This window comes from Barbus barbus (genome assembly GCF_936440315.1).
Source record: "Barbus barbus genome assembly, chromosome: 38".
Taxonomy (NCBI): domain Eukaryota; kingdom Metazoa; phylum Chordata; class Actinopteri; order Cypriniformes; family Cyprinidae; genus Barbus; species Barbus barbus.
The window spans coordinates 27,355,185-27,375,966 of NC_136716.1; the positions used below are offsets into that span (position 1 = coordinate 27,355,185).

Sequence of the window (20,782 nt, forward strand, 5' to 3'; positions counted from 1 at the left end):
GCGTGCCGCCCGAGAGAGCGTGCTTTGTGTGAGCGTGTGTATTCTGGGGTGTTGTAATGAATAGTGAATAGGGTTAAGTGTGTGTGTGTGTCTGTCCAGCCCTTTACACAGACCGCTCATTGAAAACTTCTCAGCGGCTCAACAGCTGTGTGTTTGTCACTGAAATCGCTCCCAGTTTTCAGACTTCCATGTGTGCCACTGTTAACTTTTTGCCTTCAAAAAGTTTATGCCTTATACTAATCTTTGAATATGTGACCCTGGGGGCGCAGAAAGTTTCTTATCTTAGGTCTTAACTTAAGATATGATATGTTAAATTAGGATTCTTATCCTATCTTATAAAATAGTATCTTATCTCTAGTTAGGAAATCTTAAATGGCATAATCAAGCTGGACAATCCACTCTCAGGTCTGTTACCAAGCAACCAACACTTCTGCTGATGAGGGAAACAAAATAATAGAAACTACTTCAATTTGAAAATCGACTTAAAGCATTATTCACTTGCATTACAACCAGTAATGCTCCGTGACACTCTTGTTGGTCTCTATAATGCTGGTTGCCGTTCCTGTGCTAACTGTAATATGTTGTGTGGCAGTCTGTAATTACTTTTAAGTGTTTTGTCATCAAAATATAACATCTTCAGGGTCCTCCAAGAGTCTTTCTACCATTAAACATCTTCGTTCTTCATTTTCAACTATTAATAAATGTAATACCACTGTCGGACAGCACAGTTGTAAGCGTTTTTTCCATTAGCTTTCAAATAATTTTGAAGTTAGGATAGCTGTGGGGTTGTCCTAAAGTTAAGACAGTTTTTAGGTTTTTTTGTCAAGTTAGGAGGTTTCTGTAATACCCCTTTCCTATTTTCTCAATATTTACATTTTTTTTTCACCCTCAGATTCCAGATTTTCAAATTGCATCTCAGCCGAATATAGTCCTATCATAACAAACCATACACCAATGGAAAGCTTATTTATTCAGCTTTCATATGATTCATAATTGAGCCTTATGACTGGTTTTGTGGTCCAGGGTCACATATATGGTTTCCTCAACCTGTAAAGCCAGCAACACCAACGGCATAGGTTCGATTCTCAGGGAATGCATGAACTGGTAAAAAAAATAAAAATAAAAAATGTATACAGCTGTCCGCCAAAGGCATAAATGTAAACCAAATTATACTTTTATGCATCCTCCTTCAGTTTATCTGTGCATTTTGTCTGAAATATCTCAGCAAGTAGCTCTAGCTTGTTGCTGTCTGTTTCTCTCCTTCTCATTTTCTTGGCTGCTTAGGCAAAACAGGAAGTCATCTGCTGGCCCACTTAACAAACTGTAACACTTCCTGCTCAGGGAAGCATAAAGGGGTCTGTGTTGTGTTTTTCTGGTTTCATCTTGAAGTCAATTTGGCTTCTTTAATGTGACATTTCAGAGCGAACCAGGATATTTATTGAAAACCTAGAGTTTGCACTATATGTCATTTATATTTACATTTATACATAGATACGTAGATGCTTTTATATAAAGCGATTTGCATTGCATTCAAGGTGCACATTTACATTTTTTCAGTTCATGCATTCCTTGGAAATCAAACTTTTGATTTTGGTGTTGGTAGCACCATGTTCTAATGCTTGAGTTAGAGGAAAGCCACTTGTTAGAGAGCACTTAGAATGCATTGATTTCAGTAGACATCGAAATGTCTGTGAAAGTCGCATTTCATCTATAAGCTGAATTTGAACCTTTTTTGAAACACACGTAGGCATCAAATGACCAGTGAATATTTCAGACGGGCGGGTTCAGTCGAGTGCTCGGAAATCTAATTTGCTGTATTCCCAATTGATTTCAAACTGATCCGGCTCTCTCTGCGCCCTCAAATTAGACTTGCACATTCCCGTCTGTCAAACTTTCCATCAGAGCTTTGTGCAGTGTTTAAGCAGCATTTGCGGTTTAGGCCTTTGGTTGTGGAGTGTTGTCTTGGCCTTGTAAACTAGCAACGGTTTTGACATACTCATGTGCAGTGCTAACTAAAGAGCAATTGACAGAGATGTTTTTATTCAGCACTTCCAGAGTCATGCAAGCCAGCAGAGATAATGCGCCGAGCCGATCTGGAGGGCACACGAGAGTTATTCAAGGCTTCTGGAATTGGATAAGATATTTGGCTAACTGTGTGTCACAAGCCACGCTCATAATTTCAAGAGGGGAAAGAACAGACGAAGAGAGAGAGGGAAAAACAGGGGAGGAGGGAGTTTGGAGAAACTTCCAGATGTGCAAGAGGGGAGGGAGAAGGAGATGGTAAATATCTGCAGCCCTCCTCTCGATGTCTGTTTTTGGTCTTTTTTTTAAATTCTTTCCAGTTGTCCTCTCTCTTCGCTGCTCTCTGTCCACATACGTCACTGTAAACTCATCTCAAAAATGTTGTTTTAGGGAGCAGTCAAACCCTGTAAAGGTTAATAGCCCCCAGTTTCACTTTTACTTGTGGTATTTGATATTTCCGAGTGTTGCAAGTCTCCAGAGATCCATTTATCAAGTTAGTCACTCCAAATATTTCAACACCAAATAAGGCCAAAAACTCCTGCTATGGTAACTATTGCTGGTTTCTTTCCTCTGCCTTAGAAGTGACAGGGAAGGTGGACCTTTTCCAAAGTTCTTCATCAACTGCATCCACCTCAGGTCATGCTGAGACAGAGAGCTCCACCGTGGAGGAGTGTACCAGACGCTCCCAGATCACCGTCTCCAAAAAACAGAACTGGGCCAAACTTCCCTCTACAAGCAAAGACCCAGCCAGCACAGATCTGTGTACGAGCCTGGTCTACGGGCCACAGGACTGGGATTTGTGCTCAGGAAAGGCTGAGGTCTCAAAACAGGCCTGGAGCCAAAGGACTTTGAGTGAGGATGACTTGAAGAGGAAGCGGAATGATCTGGAATTGGAGTTTGGATATTCCAGGACACCATGCGATTCCATTGACGCCGGTTTGCCGGAGTTGACCCCTGCATCTACAGCTTTTGTGGATGTGTGTGCCTCTTCTAGTTCAGCGAAGATCTCTGGGCAAGGCGCCTACCTCCAGCACCTGGACAGGAGTAGTAGGGCCTGGGTTCTGTCCACAGGAAAGCCCCAGTCATCAGATGAAGTCCTCCCAACCAGAATCACAGAGTGGCGACAGGGCCCAGGCGGAGATGGAAACATTTGGTACAACCCCATTCCTGAAGAGGACGACTCGAGGGCCACCGGAGGAGCAGCTCAGGAAAAATATGGAGATCCGTGGAGAAGGAGAGAAACTGAGGAATCGGCAAAGGAGAAAAGAGATCAGAAACGATCAGGGGGGTCGAGTCCCACCGGCGTCCATCAAATGAGAGAGATTCAAACGGAGGCCGACATCATCAGGGCGGATAGTTCGGGTATGGTCAGGTTTTCCATAATGTAAGAGTTTGTCACAAGCTAAGCTGCATTGCCAGCATACTTGCATTTCACACAGCTGGTCTTAAAACTGAGGTTAAAATGAGCAGTGCTGTTTTGAAACAATATTTATAGTAAGTTGAAATGTTGTGCTATGATTGGCATTCACAAATTTAAAAAATAGGATGGGAATCAACCACATTACATGTAATTAGACGATCTTTTCCTAAAACCTAGTGAGCTGCCTACCTAGATAGCATTTTAGGTGTGCCAGAGAGGTGAAGGCTGTTCCAAAAGGTAGGTGGCATAATTATAATTGTGCTGCCTTCTAAGAAACCTTCTTTTTGGCCAAATTTTATTGCAGCAGTCATGGAGAAGGCAATTCCAGAACGCATCACAGAAAGTTCAACATAATTAAAAATTGACTGCTTTACTCAATATTTGTGTGTGCATTTTTATGTTAACCAGAGTCACGTCTGTAGCTAATGCTGGGTACACACAACATTTGTTTTTTAATTTTATAAGATCTTCAAAATGTGAGAGACCACAAACATGAGGACAAAAAAAATCCTAGATTTAACCGTTTTGCTCCTATAGTGTGTGGTGTGACAAATACAGCAGACCACACCACACGCCAACAGATTTTCAACCAGAGTCCCGACTGTGAACACGGGAAATCTCGCAAAATCTCTCGAGACTTGAGAATAAATGTTTTACAGGACAAGTTTTATAAACACTCGTGCTATTGCCACAAATCGACAAGCTGATCCTCCATCTCTGCTGTCCAAATCCTTTTGTGCTGCGCCATGACTGTTTGTTATGCTTCCGTATTCTGTCAGCTCGCATTCTGATTGGACATTGTTTCAATTCACATGATAATCTCCAGATTGTATGCGCGTTTTTCCTTGGGGTTCCCCCCACACATCAGGATTTCTCGTAAATATTCAATCGATCGTAAATATTCAACATAGCGATTGGGGCATCTCCGACGTTCTTTCGAGCAGATTCGGTCACTCTTAATACACCACAGGAAAATCTGATAAGATAATCTTTAGAACCACCAAGATAATCGGAACATTACCTAGGATTGTCAGAAGGGGAGAAATCGGCCCAAAATCAGCCCGATTATCTTGTGTGTACCCAGCATTAGTGACATGCTAATGTCAAACTCCGTTGGAAAGCAATGTGGGTCGAGTCTCTGGAGAACTGCATATGTGAACTGCTGTTTTACTGCCTGTGTAGTGCAGTGGTTCCCAACCACGTTCCTAGAAACACTAGGAACACTAACCCCACAAACACTGTCCTTAATCAAACACAGATGATTCATGTCATCAGCTCATTAGAGACTCAAAACTGAAGTGGGTGTGTGAGCCAAAGGATGCAGTGTTGTGGGTTCTCCAGGAACATTGTTGGGAACAACTGATGTAGAGAAGGGCTGGGAAGCTCTGGCTCTCGAAATCCCAGTGTTCTGCAGAGTTTAGTTCCAGCCCTGATGGAACTCATCTGTCTGTAGGTTTCTAGTACCTGTAGACCATGTTTAGCTTGTTAAAATTAGCAGGAAAGTGGATCTTGAGGTCCAGAGTTGCCTACCTCTGATGTAGAGATGTGGTTCTCAACCATTTTCCTGGAGCCCCCCCAAAAATTGTTCTTAATCAAACACACCTGGTTCAGGTCATCAGCTCATTAGAGACTCAAAACTGAAGTGGGTGTATGAGCCAAAGGAAACGTAGTGTTGTGGGTTTTCCAGGAATGTGGTTGGGAACTACTGATGTAGAGAAGGGCTGGGCAGCTCTGGCTCTCAAAAACCCACTGTTCTGCAGAGTTTAGTTCCAGCCCTGATGAAACTCACCAGTCTGTAGGTTCCTAATACCTGAAGACCTTGATTAGCTTGTTAAACTTTGCAGGAAAGTGAATCTTGAGGTCCAGAGTTGCCCATCTCTGATGAAAGCAGTGGCTCCCAACCACTTTCCCTGAATCCCACCAAAACTGCACATTTTGCATGTCTGCTTAATCAAATACATCTGATTCAGACCATCAGCTCATTAGTAGAGACTTCAAGACCTGAAATGGGTGTCTCAGACAAAGGAGACTGCATAACGTCTAGTGTTGGAGGGCTCCTGGAATGTGGTTGGAAACCACTGATGTAGAGAAGGGCTGGGCCACTCTGGCTTTCGAAGGCTCATTGTCCCGTCGAGCAGGGGTGTCCAAACCTGCTTCTGGAAGGCTAGTGTCATGCAGAGTTTAGCTCCATTATACTTGTTTGGAAGTTTTGAATGAGCCTTAAGACCTTGATTAGCTGGTTCAGGTGTTTTTAATTAGGGTTAGAGTTAAACTCTGCAGGACAGTGGCCCTTCAGGAGCAGAATTGGACACTCCTGCTGTAGAGTTTAGCTCCAACTCTGTTAAACCTTACCTGTCTGTAAATGTCTAGTAATCCTGAAGAACTTGATTAGTTTGTTCTACACTTCAGGAAAGTGGATCTTGAGGTCCAGAGTTGCCCACCCCTGATGTAGAGTGTTCCAAATCAGTTTATTACAGGGATGTCCAATCCTGCTCCTGGAGGCTCACCTTCTAGACCAGGGGTTCTCAACTCTGGCCCTTGAGGTCCACTTTCCTGGAGAGTTTTAACTCCAACCCTAATCAAACACACCTGAACAAGCTAATCAAGATCTTCAGGAATGCTAGAAAGTTATTGGTTGGTGAGTTGATCAAGATTGGAGCTAAACTCTGCAGCAAAGTGGATCTCGCGGGCCAGAGTTGAGAACTTCTGTTCTAGACAAGTTTATCTCCAGCCCTAATTAAACACACCTTGACCAGCTAATGAAGGTTTTCAGGATCTCTAGAAGCTTTTATTTCTACTCCCAAGGTTCCATTTCTGTTGTCCATCATGCTGCCTATGTATGTGGTAAACAGCAAGGCATCTCACTAGGTTTTGGAACAGACTCACACTACAATATACTAGAGCACAACTTCTACTTGCCTCTCAGGGCTTCTTAAAGGTTCAGGACCATCTCAAAGGTTAAATTCCTTGTTTCTAACATTGTGTGTTTCTTTCGGTTCAGATCTGGTTGTGCTACAGTCGGACTGTATCAGCTCTGCTAGTGGTGTGAAATCTGACAGTCCCGGGGCGCCAAAGAAAAGCCAGGGGGAGGGTGGAAGTGCCAGCAGTGTGATTGACAAGATCAAGTCTCCAGGAACAGTGCGGCGGCTTTCTATGAAGATGCGTAAGCTTCCGGAACTAAGACGGAAGCTTAGCCTACGCTCATCCCGTAATCAGCGCAACGGACAAGGGAACGCCAGCAGTGCACCGGGAGCATCCGATGAGGCTTCACCACCAAATGCACGCAAGGAATCGTCCAATGTCATCAGCAAGTACCACCTGGACTCCAGTGCACCTGCAAAGCCAAGGCGCCGATCCTCTCGAACGCGTTCTGCTAGTAAAGGAGGATATCTTAGCGATGGAGACTCACCAGAACTCTTGCCAAAGCAGGGCTCGGGTCAGGGGTCGAAAGGGTCACCTACACCACCACCACACCGTGGACCACAGGATTCACTCGCTGTGGCAGATGCAGAGTCGTTCCGCTTGTACTCGCTGCCGGATCAGCCTCGCTGTGCTCAGAGACTTTCAGGGCTGCTCACGGTGCATCTGCTGGGCATCGATGAACTGCTACGATCCCCTCGGAACGACGCTACTAAAGAAGTCTTCTGTGCCATTCAAGTGGACGGGGTGACCCGGGCTCGAACATCCCTGCTCACTTGTCGAGGGGCGTGTCTCCCACTAAACCACACCTTTAACCTGGAGCTCGAGAGGGCGCGGCTGCTCAAACTGGTCATCTTGACGCCAACGAATGCCAGCGGAAACAATGGCTCTGCTGCGCCTGCCGCTCCCGCTCGTAACCGGGTCTGCTCTCTGGGTGCTGTGGCTATACCGTCCCTCTTCAAGGGTAAGAGAACAGCTCATTTGCAAATCAAGTCACAAGGTGAAACCAATTGTTCCCACTCTAAGACCACATCCACACGAAGCTAGAGCTTTCCCTATCCAATCTTTTTTTTTTTCTCGTCTCAAGAAATATATGCGTACACATGAAACCACAAAACCGCCACAAAACGATGTAGTTTACATGCCAGACCTGTAATTCTGCCACAGAGATACACTAAAAACGGAGAAGACTTAGACTATGCGCATAAACCTTGCGCGTTGTATACAAACGAACATGGAACAATAATACATTTATTAATCTGTGTTAATGTACCCCTATTATGGATTTTTGAAACTTACCTTTCATGCAGTGTGTAACACAGCTCTATGTGAATGAAAACGTCCTGCAAAGTTTTAAATCTGAAAGTGCACCGTTTATAAAGTTATTGTCTCTCAAAAGAAAGAGTTGACTCTGAATCATTGAAACGAGTCGCTTTTAAAACGAATCCCAAGCCATTAGCATACTGCCCGCCCACTTGTTGGCCTTTTCGGGTTGGTCTGAATAAAAATGTAAATTCATTCTTTGCCACTAGGTGCCGCTTTTGGAGTGGTTTCCCCGGTAACGCTGTACACAAAGCAGCACTGCTCTCACAAACGCTGCTTTATCAGGCATTACAGGCGAGATGAAATGAAAATGAGACCAATCGACCAATCACCGCAGATTAGCGTCACGCAAAGGAGGGGTTTGGAAAAATGAATCGTTGAGCAAATCGTTTGGGAGTCGTTGCGCAAGTAAGGTCAAAATAAATGCATATTATAAGACAATGAGTGTTTTTTGACCTTGCATGCATGTCAACCTGTTGTTGGGGACTCCCAAAACCAAAATATGAACCTTTCATAACCCATAATAGGGGCACTTTAATAAAAAGACAATTGTTCAGTGTTTGTTCATGTTGTTGTTGCTGTTACGAGACGTAGCGGTGTCTGACTAGGGTCGAGACGTGGGGTGATGACATCATCGTTTCACAAAATATACGGATTGGCTGTACACACGAAAACACAAGGGTGTCGTTTTCAGATTTATCCCCTCTGGGACCCGGTTTAAAAAAATAGCGGTTTCACGCTTCCAAAACGCCGGATCCATCTGGACAAAACGCCAATGCGATACAACATTTTTAAGTATACAGCTAAACGTGTCTCTGTGTGGATGGGGCCTAAGTTCTGATTGGATGAGCCATTTTTAAAGCTGTTTTAAGATCGCTAGAAGTACACGACCAGTCAAAAGTTTTTGAACAGTAAGATTTTTAATGCTTTTTTTAAAAGAAGTCTCTTCTGCTCACCAAGCCTGCATTCATTTGATCCAAAGTACAGCAAAAAAAAATAAAAAAAAATTGAAATATTTTTACTATTTAAAATAACTGATTTCTATTTGAATATATTTTAAAATGTAATTTATTCCTGTTGATTTAATGATTTAATGAATGAGACTTAATGATTTGACAAGGAAAGACCCCATTATATAATAAATCCTGTAGCATTGATACATTTATACCATTGCACAACCATTAAACAGCAAATCCACCCAGCCATACCCTGCATCTTGTGCTTTGCCCTTATCTCTTTATCTCGTCTCTCTCTCTCTCTCTCTGTCTCTGTCTCTCTCCCGCAGCTTCTCGCAGTCAGCAGCTGTGTGTCCGTCTGGATCCTCGTGGTTTGCTGTATGTGAAGTTGACCCTTCTGGAGCACTTTGTGACCCCGTTCCCCCGCCTCAGTGACCTGCCTCCTCCTAATGTGTTCGGGATGGAGCTGCTCCACCTAGTGGAGAAGGAGGCGTCTGCGCTCAAAGTGCCTCTGATCATTCAGAAGTGTGTTTCTGAGATCGAGAGGAGAGGACTGAGGGTGAGACGAGCTCAGATATCTCTCAGACCCGAAGTGCGTTAAATATGACTGTATTAAGAGACTGTGTTTGTTTCTGTAGGTGGTGGGATTGTATCGTCTTTGTGGCTCCGCAGCGGTGAAGAAGGAATTGCGGGATGCATTTGAGAGAGACAGTGCAGCCGTTACCTTAAACGATGAGCTCTATCCCGACGTCAACGTCATTACCGGTCAGTCAGCCACAAACAACACACAATCTGATATCTATGGAAGCTTGTTTCTGCTATGGAATTAAAATAATAAAAAGTAAAATTGACTTTTCACAGTTCTGATATTTGTTTCTCATAGTTATAAGAAAGTCAGAATTGTGAGAAGTGAAGTCGGAATTGTAAGATTGAAACTCGTCAGAAAAAGTCAGATTATTTTTTATTCAGTGTTTGAAAGTGTTATTATAGTAAACTAAAACCATTAAAAAAAAAAACATTGCTATTTGAAATAAAATAAATGTTAACTGAAATAAAATAAAATATAAAAAAGCTAAATCTTATTTTCATTTCAACTAGTTTCCAAGGCAACGTTTCTCATTTGCATCGAGTTTAACGTGATATACTAAAATAACTACAACTAAAATAAAAATGAGCACAAACTATATAAACATATTTCAAAACAAATAAAATAAAAAGACAAAAATGCACAGCAAAAATTATTAAAACTATCTAAAATCAAAAAATTCAATAAAATTTAAAATATTAACAAAACTGTAATACGTAAAATGATACTAAAATAATAAACAAGCGTGACTTTTTTCCTTGCAACTGCAAATTTAATTCACAATTCTGAATATTTCTGAGAGAAGAAAGTCTGAAATGTGAGATATAAACTCAGATTTGTATGTTTGAGACGTCAGAATTACCTTTTTTTTGTTCTATGGTGAAATTGTTTTTGACTTTCCTGTCAAATTTGAGTTTATATCTCACAATTCAGAATTTTTTTTCTTAGAATTCAGATTTATATCTCACAAATCTGAGTTTATATTTTATGAGAAAACTGCATGAAAAAGTCTGAAATGTGAGTTAAAAAGCATGATTTACTTGGCATATCAAGGTATTTGAAGGTAATTGTACAGTGGGTTTTTGATGATGAAAGTATTGATTGTTTTGTAATGTTGTTGTCAGGCATTCTGAAGGACTACCTGCGTGAGCTGCCGTCCCCTCTCATCACGAGGACCCTGTATGAAGTGGTGTTAGAGGCCATGATGCTTCGGCCGGCCTGTAGAAACGACAGCGACGCTCAGAGATCACAGAACACCGTCTCGCTGCTGCAGTGTCTTCCTGAAGCAGAGCGGGTAATGCATCTCTCAGACTCTGTGTTTATCATCACAGCATGTATTTCATCAGTCCCAATCAATCCAGTCTTCTGTTATATGCACTTTAAACTTTAAAATCCAAATATTATATATTACATTTCTTTTTTATATAAATGCTGTTCTTTTAAACTTTTTATTAATCAGAGAATCCTAAAAAAAGTATCACAGGTCCCAAAATAATACTATGCAGCACAACGGTTTCCAACATTGATTATAAATCAGTATATTAGAATGATTTCTGGAGACTGGAGTAATGATGCTGAAAATACAGCACTGCGTCACAGAAATAAATAATATTTTAAAGTATATTAAAAAAGAAAACTCATTTGAAATTACAAGAATATTTCACAAAATATATTTTTTTCTGTATTTTTGATCAAATAGATATAGCCTTGATGAGCAGAAGAAACTTCTTTAAAAACATTATAAATCTTACTGATCGCTAACTTTTGAGCGGAAGTGTATATTGAAAACATTATTATAAAATATTAACCATGACCCTCTATCACTTGCACTCTCTATTCGTTTTCTAACTGCTTGTTTTTCTAAAGAAAAAACACTAGCTTTCTATATTCTTTTTCTATTCTATCTACTTGTTTTCTTTGTGTGTGTGTATATACTGTATATGAATGAATGATGCATTTATATAGTGCTTTATTGTGTATTGCTGTACACCCAAAGTGCTTTACAATCATGTGGGGGGGTCTCTCCTCAACCACCACCAGTGTGCAGCATCCACTTGGATGATACGACGGCAGACACAGGACAACGGCACCAGTGCACTCACCACACACCAGCTACAGGTGGAGAGGAGAGCGAGAGAGAGACAGTCAAGATATATATATATATATATATATATATATATATATATATACACACACACATATATACACGCATACATATATACATCTTCTCACATATACAGCTGTCCGTGCATCTGCCAGACTCGAGCCTGAGCTTCTGCCTGTCGTCCTCTTTAAAAAAAAGAGCAAGAGAGGAAGTGATTTTCTGTAAGTGTATGTGAGTGTGTGTGCGCGCGTGTGTGTGTGTTTGAGTGTGTGTGTGTGTGTGTTTGAGTGTGTGTGTTTGAGTGTTTGAGTGTGTATGTTTGAGTGTGTATGTGTGTGTGTTTGAGTGTGTATGTGTGTGTGTTTGAGTGTGTGTGTGTGTGTTTGAGTTTTTGAGTGTGTATGTTTGAGTGTGTATGTGTGTGTGTTTGAGTGTTTGAGTGTGTATGTTTGAGTGTGTGCGTGTGTGTTTGAGTGCGTGTGTGTTTGTGTGTGTGTGTGTGCGTGTGTGTTTGTGTGTGTGTTTGAGTTTTTGAGTGTGTATGTTTGAGTGTGTATGTGTGTGTGTTTGAGTGTGTATGTTTGTGTGTATGTGTGTGTGTTTGAGTGTGTGTGTGTGTGTTTGAGTGTGTATGTTTGAGTGTGTGTGTTTGAGTGCGTGTGTGTTTGAGTGTTTGAGTGTGTGTGTGTTTGAGTGTTTGAGTGCGTGTGTGTTTGAGTGCGTGTGTGTTTGAGTGCGTGTGTGTTTGAGTGCGTGTGTGTTTGAGTGCGTGTGTGTTTGAGTGCGTGTGTGTTTGAGTGCGTGTGTGTTTGAGTGCGTGTGTGTTTGAGTGTGTGTGTTTGAGTGCGTGTGTGTTTGAGTGCGTGTGTGTTTGAGTGCGTGTGTGTTTGAGTGCGTGTGTGTTTGAGTGCGTGTGTGTTTGAGTGCGTGTGTGTTTGAGTGTGTGTGTTTGAGTGCGTGTGTGTCTGTGTGTTTGTGTGTGTGTGTGTGTGTGTGTCTGGGGGGGGGGTTTGTTGTTTGTCCCATGTGAGCAGCAGAACAGCAGCCGGAGGGTTTCCAGCATGTTCCAAAACAAACTGGTTGGGAATGAGAACCTTCTGCTCCTCCTGCTCTCATGCACTCTTTCTTTTCTCATCTCTTCTTCTTCATGCATACGGGTCACTTTTAGGAGCTTGCATAATTTTATTACGATTAAGCATCCTGAAGTCTTGAAATCAAAATGGGCTTGATTTACTTTATATATGTCACTGTTGATTAAAAAGCAGTGAAATGCATGGTTTCTTTTTATATTTTACATGAGATTTTACATTTTCTGTTTTCACATTAATTTTGTTGTTTTTGTAATTTTCATTATTTATTTTTTTAGTTCATTAGTCTATGTAATTTTTTTCATGTTTATTCAATCATTTTAGTTTATTTTAGTACTTAGTTAAAAAAATTTAAATTGTTTAAATAAATTAAAATAAGTTAATAAATTAAGTTAATTACCAAGTTAAACAAATTAAAATAAATTAAATTAGGTGAAATAAAATGTTCACTTTTTATATCAGTTAACATTTTATTTCAAGTGTATTTGGTATACATATCCAGTGGTTTATGTCTTTAAAACAGTATGTGGAGCAGTGTGCAGTGAAAAAGCTTTCAAACAGTCGTTACTATTTTAATTTAATTCAGTGTGTGGCATTCAGTTATGTTGGAATTATATGTGGTTGTATTTTTTATCTAATTTTAAGTAAAAATGTCTGAACTTTTGTCAGTCTGATCAAATAAAGAGTCATGAAATGAGTTAAAAATCACAGCTGATATTTCTGGTACATGTGTTGCACGTGAAATAAAAGCTCTAGTAAAGTGCATTGCATTGTGGGATACGGTACCCAATACTGCACAATGCATGGAAGTCTGTGTGATTAGAATCAAATCCTGCTTTACTGAATATTAGTTTAAATGGTCATGTTACAGAATTGAAATGTGTTGCTAATGCATCTTTAGTGCTTGCTGTAGTTTAATCGGTGTGTGTTTGTGTGTCTCCTGAAGGCGACTCTTTGCTTCCTGCTGGATCATCTGAGTCTGGTGGCGTCTTACAGCGACAGCAACCGAATGACGTGTCAGAATCTGGCCGTGTGTTTCGGGCCGGTTCTCCTGACGCCCACGCAGGAGTCGTGGCAGGCTGGGATGACGGCCCCTGGATCAGGGGCCCTGGCGGGGTCCGGGGCTGGTCGAGGAGGCCGTAGTTTTGCACACAGTGAAGAGATCGCCAGCGCCGTGGACTTTAAACGACACATAGAGGCGCTGCACTATCTCCTGCAGCTCTGGCCTGGTGAGTCTAGCTGCTAAAACATCATTTACTTACTGTCTTTGACTTACTTTCTTCATATAACAAAACAATATAATATTTTATTAATACAACATAAAATTATAAAAAATTAATAAATATATTATTTAAAATATATGTATTTATTAATAAAAAAATGTAAAAAAAATAAAATAAAGTATAATAAAAAGAAAATAATTGTAAGAATTTTAAAAAATGTGTATATGTATGTGTATATATATATATATATATATATACTTTCTGGTCCATATATATGTCGCAGTTATTTACAAAGTGCTTTAATACAGATCAGATTGCTTCCAAGCAGCTTTACAGTAGGGCTATCAAAATAGCTGAAAAACTAAATTTGAATTTTGTACCTAAATATTATCTATATTCGAGTTTAATAGACATAATTTCAGTTTGGGGGGAAAAAGCTTTCGGTTTCTCTCCTGAGGCCACAAGAGGTGCATCGAGCAAAATATTACCAATGAATGTTTCTTCAAAGCAATAAAACAACACGACTACCTTTGAAAAAAGTGCCTAATGTTTAAAATAATGTTTATAAACCATATTTAATTAAGTTGCTTAAACAATTATAAACAAAACAGCATCATGTACGTATAGTTTAATAGAAAGGACCGAAAACCAATCACAAAGAGTACTTTTTCAATGTAAAACCATGAGATGCAGTGGGATGGGAAAACCAGCATAAAGTCTGGAGACATGTTTATTAAAAGTTGAACTTGTATTAATTTCCCATGCTTTCTACACATGCGGATCTCTTGTGCGAGACACGAGTGCAACGCTGATAGATGTCACTCTAGAAAATGTGATAAATATGTGTTCTGTGTGAACGGCTTGGTTTCAGTTTCACCGTAAACAAGATCTTCTCCGCATCGATGTTCTCTTTTTCTGTAATATTCTGAATGAACCGCATAGCAGCGCCGCATCTAGTGGCTTCACCTGGATAAGCTATGAAAAACATTCAAATGCAACGACACCCACATCTTGGATTTTTATTTTAAATTCGATGAATATTCAAAATTCTATTTTTTTTACAGCCCTACTCTACAGGAAACAAATAAACTGGAAAAAAATGGAAAAGTCAAGTCAAATTTATTTCTATAGCTATTTCACAATATACATTGTTTCAAAGCAACTCATGATGTTAATATTTATAATATCTTCATGCCTTACCATTGCATTTAGCAGATTTATAGCTGGATGATTATATAGTTACATTTTGCAAAATAGAAAAAAATCAGGCAGAGATTTTCTGTATAGTGTATATTGCTTTAATTTCAGGAATCAGTCATTTCAATTATAATTACAGCTTAAATGTCAATCTAAAGCAGCTCTACAAAAGACAATATAGTGGCACTACGTTCAGCAATCTCATTTAATATCTTCAAGTTCAGCTAAATCATATTAATTGTTTAATATTGCCGCAAAATGCACCATAGAAATGATTCACATCAGGCTTCAGTGCTTCTCGACGCAAACATCATTTGCCGTTCCACATGAAAAAATAGTCATGCATTGGGTGATAAAAGTGGTGTAGAAACAATTTTTACTCAAAACACTGTTAGTAAATTTCACAAACATTTACAAAAAACAGCAAGTAACATTCAATTAAATGTTAATTTTTGAAGTACAAAAAACCTGAAATAGTATTTTCTTGTAAAATGCACTAATAATTTTTTTACAGTGCAGTGAAAACATACAAAAGTCTTGACATGCATGAATTTATTCCATGCATTTTCTCAGAATGTCATTGGTTTTGATTGTCGTTCCAGTGCCGCTCATGCAGTCAAACGTCATGCATATAATACGATCATTATCGGTTGCACATTGAATGTTTGTGACTCGTGTGCAGTAGCTGAAGCGTGTTCTCGTGACGCAGCACATGTGCAACATGCATGTGACAGCTGAGGCGGATTTGCATGGCACATCAGTCTAAATATGTGCACATCTGACTTAGAGATTTGTGGGCCCTAAGCAAATTTCAGTTATGGGCCCCAACTCAATAACTATATGCTCTTTTATGCCTAACCCTTATTTTGCTCTCTCTCTCTCTCTCATAGGTTATAACTAGTTTATTTACCCCTTCACCACTTAAGTAAATAATTAGTCAACCTGATGCTGCTCTAAAGCCATATTAGGCTTCCTTATTTTTTTCAGATCACAAAAGAAAACATTATAAAAAAATGCTTGCACTTGTCCATTTAATGAATTGTAAACTTCTTCAATCTTTTCACATAAATTCTCCCATGCAACTCTTTCCGTATTACAAGTGATCTTAAGGCATACTTTAGGGTTTGCTGAGAAACAAATCATAACTATAATCTATAATTAAGAGGAAATCTCCAGTCATTGCATTCGTGCATTTATACGAGTGTGTGACAGTTCAAGGAAACCACACAAGCGAGTCATTTTGAAACATAAAGACAAATAAAATCATGACATGAAACACAATTCTTTCTTCTCTGAGATTAATATTTCCGTTCTGACAGTCAGAGTATTATACAGCCTAGAGCGCTCCCTCTATAATCAGCTGTCATTCACTTCAGTTCGTCGCGATCTCACCACGTTCTGTTAATCAGTGAAGCTGTCTGCTCTGCGTAATGAATCTCTTATTTACATCGTATCTACATGATGTTATAATGAGAGGATTCGCGAGCTTGCAGAACTCAGCCCCTGACAAAAACTCTGCATTTACAGCAGTAAACACTAAATCATTGCTGCTGCATAAGCGCCACCTGCTGGCAGAGAGTGAATCTGCGCCTCATTCAGCTCTGTTTCATTCAGATATGTTTTATGTACAGTTTCACAACACTAAAGTCAGACCATTCTGTTTTTGCTTCAAATGTCAAATTTATACAGTCTCTAATTTAGATTAAAAACTGCTCATGCTTCATGTACGCTGCATCTTTGTTTGGATGATGATTCAAATGCAGTGGTTGCCTCTCATTTTAAATGGAAAGAGCACAGACAAAGCCTTAGCTTTTTATATGAAGAGATTACTTTTATTTGTGTAACTTGCTTATTTGATTTGGGGTTTGTTTTAAAATTTAAATTTAGTTTTGTTATATTTCAATTTCACAAAGAAACGTGCAGCAATAGCCTAATAAAAGGACACCTTCTCATTTACTGTATAATGTCTTCAATCTCATTTCGTTAAAAAATCGTGAGAAAATCGAATCGTGAGTTGAGTGAATCGTTACATCCCTAGCGTTTAATGTGTGTTTTTTCGCAGTACCCAAAGGACGAGTGACGGACGACTCCCTGGCGTCCCAGAGTTCCTTGCAGGTGGTTGTTTCCCGCAGGGGGCGTGGCCGGCTGGAGAGCCCACCCTGTAACCGCTACGCCGGCGATTGGAGCGTTTGTGGGCGGGACTTCCTGTCAAACGACGAGGCGGATTACGACGAGGTGGCAGGCAGCGAGAGCGACGATGACATTGAGGAGCCGAAGAAGAGTGACGTGTGGACGTCTCCCGATGGTTTGTACGTGGACGACTTTGCGCTCGACTTTGACGCTCCGTTCACGTGCCGACTGAGTCTGAAAGACTTCGACACACTGATTTCAGATTTGGAGAGAGAGTTAGCCAAACAAATCAACATCTGCCTCTGAACCGGACTGAATCTGTGCGTGTTCGTCATTTTGAGCTGGGCGCTCCACAGATGCGTTTTAATAATTAACAACAGAGTAACTTTAAAAACGCGTCTCAAGACACGAATTCTGTTGCATGTGTAGTATTGACACAAAACAACAACCACAAGTTGCCAAGGAAATGCCATCATAAAGGCCCGTTCACAACAAGGACGATAACTATAAAGATAACAACTATAAGATATTTCTAAAAATTGTTTTTAATATTAAAGAATAGTCCACACCACAACTATAACGATAAAGACACAGAGAAGCGATATCGTTGGAATCTCTTTCAGAATTATTTTTTCCAGCTGATGAATGGTCCAAACATTGACAGCCAATCAGAATCCATCCTGCTATAACGAACTCGAGAATTTAAAGCGGCAGACGAGCGTGTGTTTAGAAGAAACAGACGATATCGTCCGCTGGTGTGGGCGCTAATATCGTTATATTTATCTTCGTTCTTGGTGTGAACGGGTTTGACTTTACAGTCAAAATTAAAATAAATACTGTATTTTCCAGAAAATGAATTGCATCGTTAAAAGAAGAAACAAAACACATGCAAGTTACATCTGTGTATAAGTCACATTTTAGAATTGTGTAAAATTCAGAAATATTGTTTCATAACAGTAAATAAAACAAAATGTTTACAAACATTATAAAGATATATTGTAGTTTTAAAAAATAATAAAGTTAATTTAGACTTTTTTTTCTCAAAATATACAAACTCCGAGATATAAACTCAAGAAATATGAGATATAAACTTGTAATTCAGAGAAAAAGAGTTTGGAATTGTGAGATATAATGTTGTAAATACCTTTTTTTATTTTGCCGCGGAAATACAATTGCGGAAAAAATAGATAAAAATTCTGAGAAAAAATTTAGTTGCAGAAACGAAAGGGAACAAAAGGTAGAGCTGCGAGATTGAAACCCAGAATTTAGAGAAAAAAAAATAAAATTGCAAAATGTAAACTCAGAATTCAGTGTTTATTTTCCTTAAAATTGAACGTTTATATCTCACAATTCTGAGTTTATATCTGGCAATGTTGAGAATTGCTCTTTTCACAGAATTTGCGCGATTAAAAAAAATCAGACTTGTGAGTCGCAGTTACCTTTATTTTATTGTGGAAACAGATAAACAAAAAACTACAACTGCAATACACAAGTCACAATTCTGAGTTTATAAAAATAGCATTTCTCAAAGTTGTGAGAAAAAAGGCACAATTATTTTTTCATGCTTTTATTTTGTGGTGGAAATGGGCTTCCATAAAACGCACAGCACATTTCAGAAGATAAAAAATGTGACTTATACTCTGGAAAATATGGTAGATTTACTGATTGATAAGATGTATTTTTTTCCAAAGAATTTTGTCATGCAATAAATGTTTCCATTGTTGGGTATCTGTGCCCAATCACCCGCAAGAACCTTGGATAGCAGCTACTGTAACACAACACCAACAAGCACAAAAACTCTGATTTTTCTGTATTGTTCTTCTGAAGGGGAGACGTGTATCGATTATTATACTATGCTATATCGTGCATTATAACAGTATAAACACCAGCTGTTAATGAGGTGGCCGGTGCTGAAGGATGACGGCAGGCGGGTCGTCTGCGTTACATTTGTGTGAAGTTTCTCTTATTTAAAGCTCTGTGTACGACTCTTATTCCAGAAGGCTGGTTTGTGACGACCAGCGGCGTTTGGGCCAAGATTTCGTCACTCTTTCCACCAGGACATTCCGTTACGTGCGTTTCTCCGCCAGACTCGCTTTGGCAGCGGAGTGACAACTGCATGAAGCCTTAGTTTTACTATGCAGAATTATTTTTTTCCTCTGTAATGTTTAACAGTGAACGTATTTATTACATTCCCTTGAGGTCACGTCATAGGAACGTTCTGGGTTTGATACAGCATTTGTGACATAATGTTGATTTGAGTTTGAGAAGCCAAAGACAATATTTGACATAATGGGGCTTCGGTAATTGATGTTATTTAAAGGTTAAGCGTGTCATTTCTTTCCTAAAGAGCTTTTCCTAAACACTCTCATTGGACAGTCAGACAGATAGCTCCGCCCTAAACTCGCGTGATTGGATGAGTCAGAGGTCACTCAAACAGACAGATCAATGTTTTGAAAGTGTCACAATGTGACGTTAAACAGCATTTAAAGTAATTCAAAAGTAACCAAAAAATGATAATTTTTAACTTTGATTGAATCCAGAACATTCGTTTAAAGCTGAATTTATGTTTGAGATGTGAGTAGAGAAAACAAGAGACCTTTAATATAGTGTTAATTTTGACTGAATTTGCACAGTTCATTATGCCAAAATGTTTAGATTCAGGTTTTTTTTCTTTCATATTCAGACATAAATGCTAAAACGACACGATGCATCAGGACATGCACACGCACTAGGAAGTGTGCACTCATTTTTAACCTTGTGTCTTTTATAACAGTATTATTAAGCCAAAGACTGTTGTGATGATTATTGCACTTCTGTGTCTAGTTTTCTGGATTGTGCTTGTGCTGCTTTGGCTGATTTGAGATCAGTCTGTTACTGAGAGCAGCTCTATGTTTCATATCTGAGCGCGGTACAAATAATCTCAACTGTGATTTGATTCTAAAAGCCACAAATGGAATAGAAAGGCCATGACTGAGCTCACCAGCTCCTTATGCAAACCCTTTGATATGTTTTATTTGAATTCAGATTTGTTTAGTTGTATAAACAGTATTATATTCTATTATTGCACCTGTAACATTAAGCACTTCTGTCTGTGCTCATGCATAGCTAAACCGCAGCGATACACACACGTGTGTGTGTGTGTGGATGAGATGTACCATTCAGTGTTATGTTAAAGAAATAAAGCACAGTGTTGCGTTTCTACAGTGTGTGTTTTCTCTGTATTTACCATCCTAAATGTCATTTAAAGGCAAAGTCAAAGGAATAATTCACCCAAAAATGAACATTTGCTGAAAATGTGCTCACCCTCAGGTCATCCCAGATTAGGATGAGCTTGTTTCTTCATCAGGTTTTTAGAAATGTGTCTCTGCATCAGTGTCTCAGCAATGGATGCTCTGCAGTGAATGGGTGCCGTCAGAATGAGAGTGAGAAATTGCAAAAAGATTTCACAATATTACAGTTTTTTCTGTATTTTTGATCGAATAAATACAGCCTTGATGAGCAGAAGAAACTCCCTTAAAAAACATTACAAATCTTACTGATCTCAAACTTTTGAGAGGCAGTGTACATCTTGTATGGCCTGAGAGTGAGCACATTTTCAGTTTTGGGTGAACTATTGCTTTAGAAACTTCATGTCGTTCCAAGCCTGCATGCTGTTATGTCCGCCGAGGTTTGGTTGCTGTGAGTCAGACTCTAACAGTGTGTTTAATGTGTGGTGCTGACGCTGGTCTGTGAGCGTGACTGTTCACGTGTGCATGTGTGTGCTGAGGTTTGGACTGAAGACTGTCGAGTTGTTTCTGAATGAGTCTGACAAACA

General features: G+C 39.6%; 1 protein-coding gene across 1 annotated transcript in view; it reads left to right on the forward strand.

The window, feature by feature from the left end:
* Positions 1-20,170, forward strand: part of LOC306857585 (rho GTPase-activating protein SYDE1-like) — a 28,947-nt gene extending 8,777 nt beyond the window's left edge. The window contains exons 2-8 of the mRNA XM_079397592.1: positions 2,602-3,384; positions 6,444-7,325; positions 8,970-9,199; positions 9,279-9,405; positions 10,351-10,520; positions 13,365-13,647; positions 16,901-20,170. Of these exons, the coding sequence (XP_079253718.1) occupies positions 2,602-3,384; positions 6,444-7,325; positions 8,970-9,199; positions 9,279-9,405; positions 10,351-10,520; positions 13,365-13,647; positions 16,901-17,274 (2,849 nt within the window). The 3' untranslated portion in view covers positions 17,275-20,170. The remainder of the gene's footprint in view (positions 1-2,601; positions 3,385-6,443; positions 7,326-8,969; positions 9,200-9,278; positions 9,406-10,350; positions 10,521-13,364; positions 13,648-16,900) is intronic.
* The last annotated feature ends 612 nt before the right edge of the window (positions 20,171-20,782 follow it).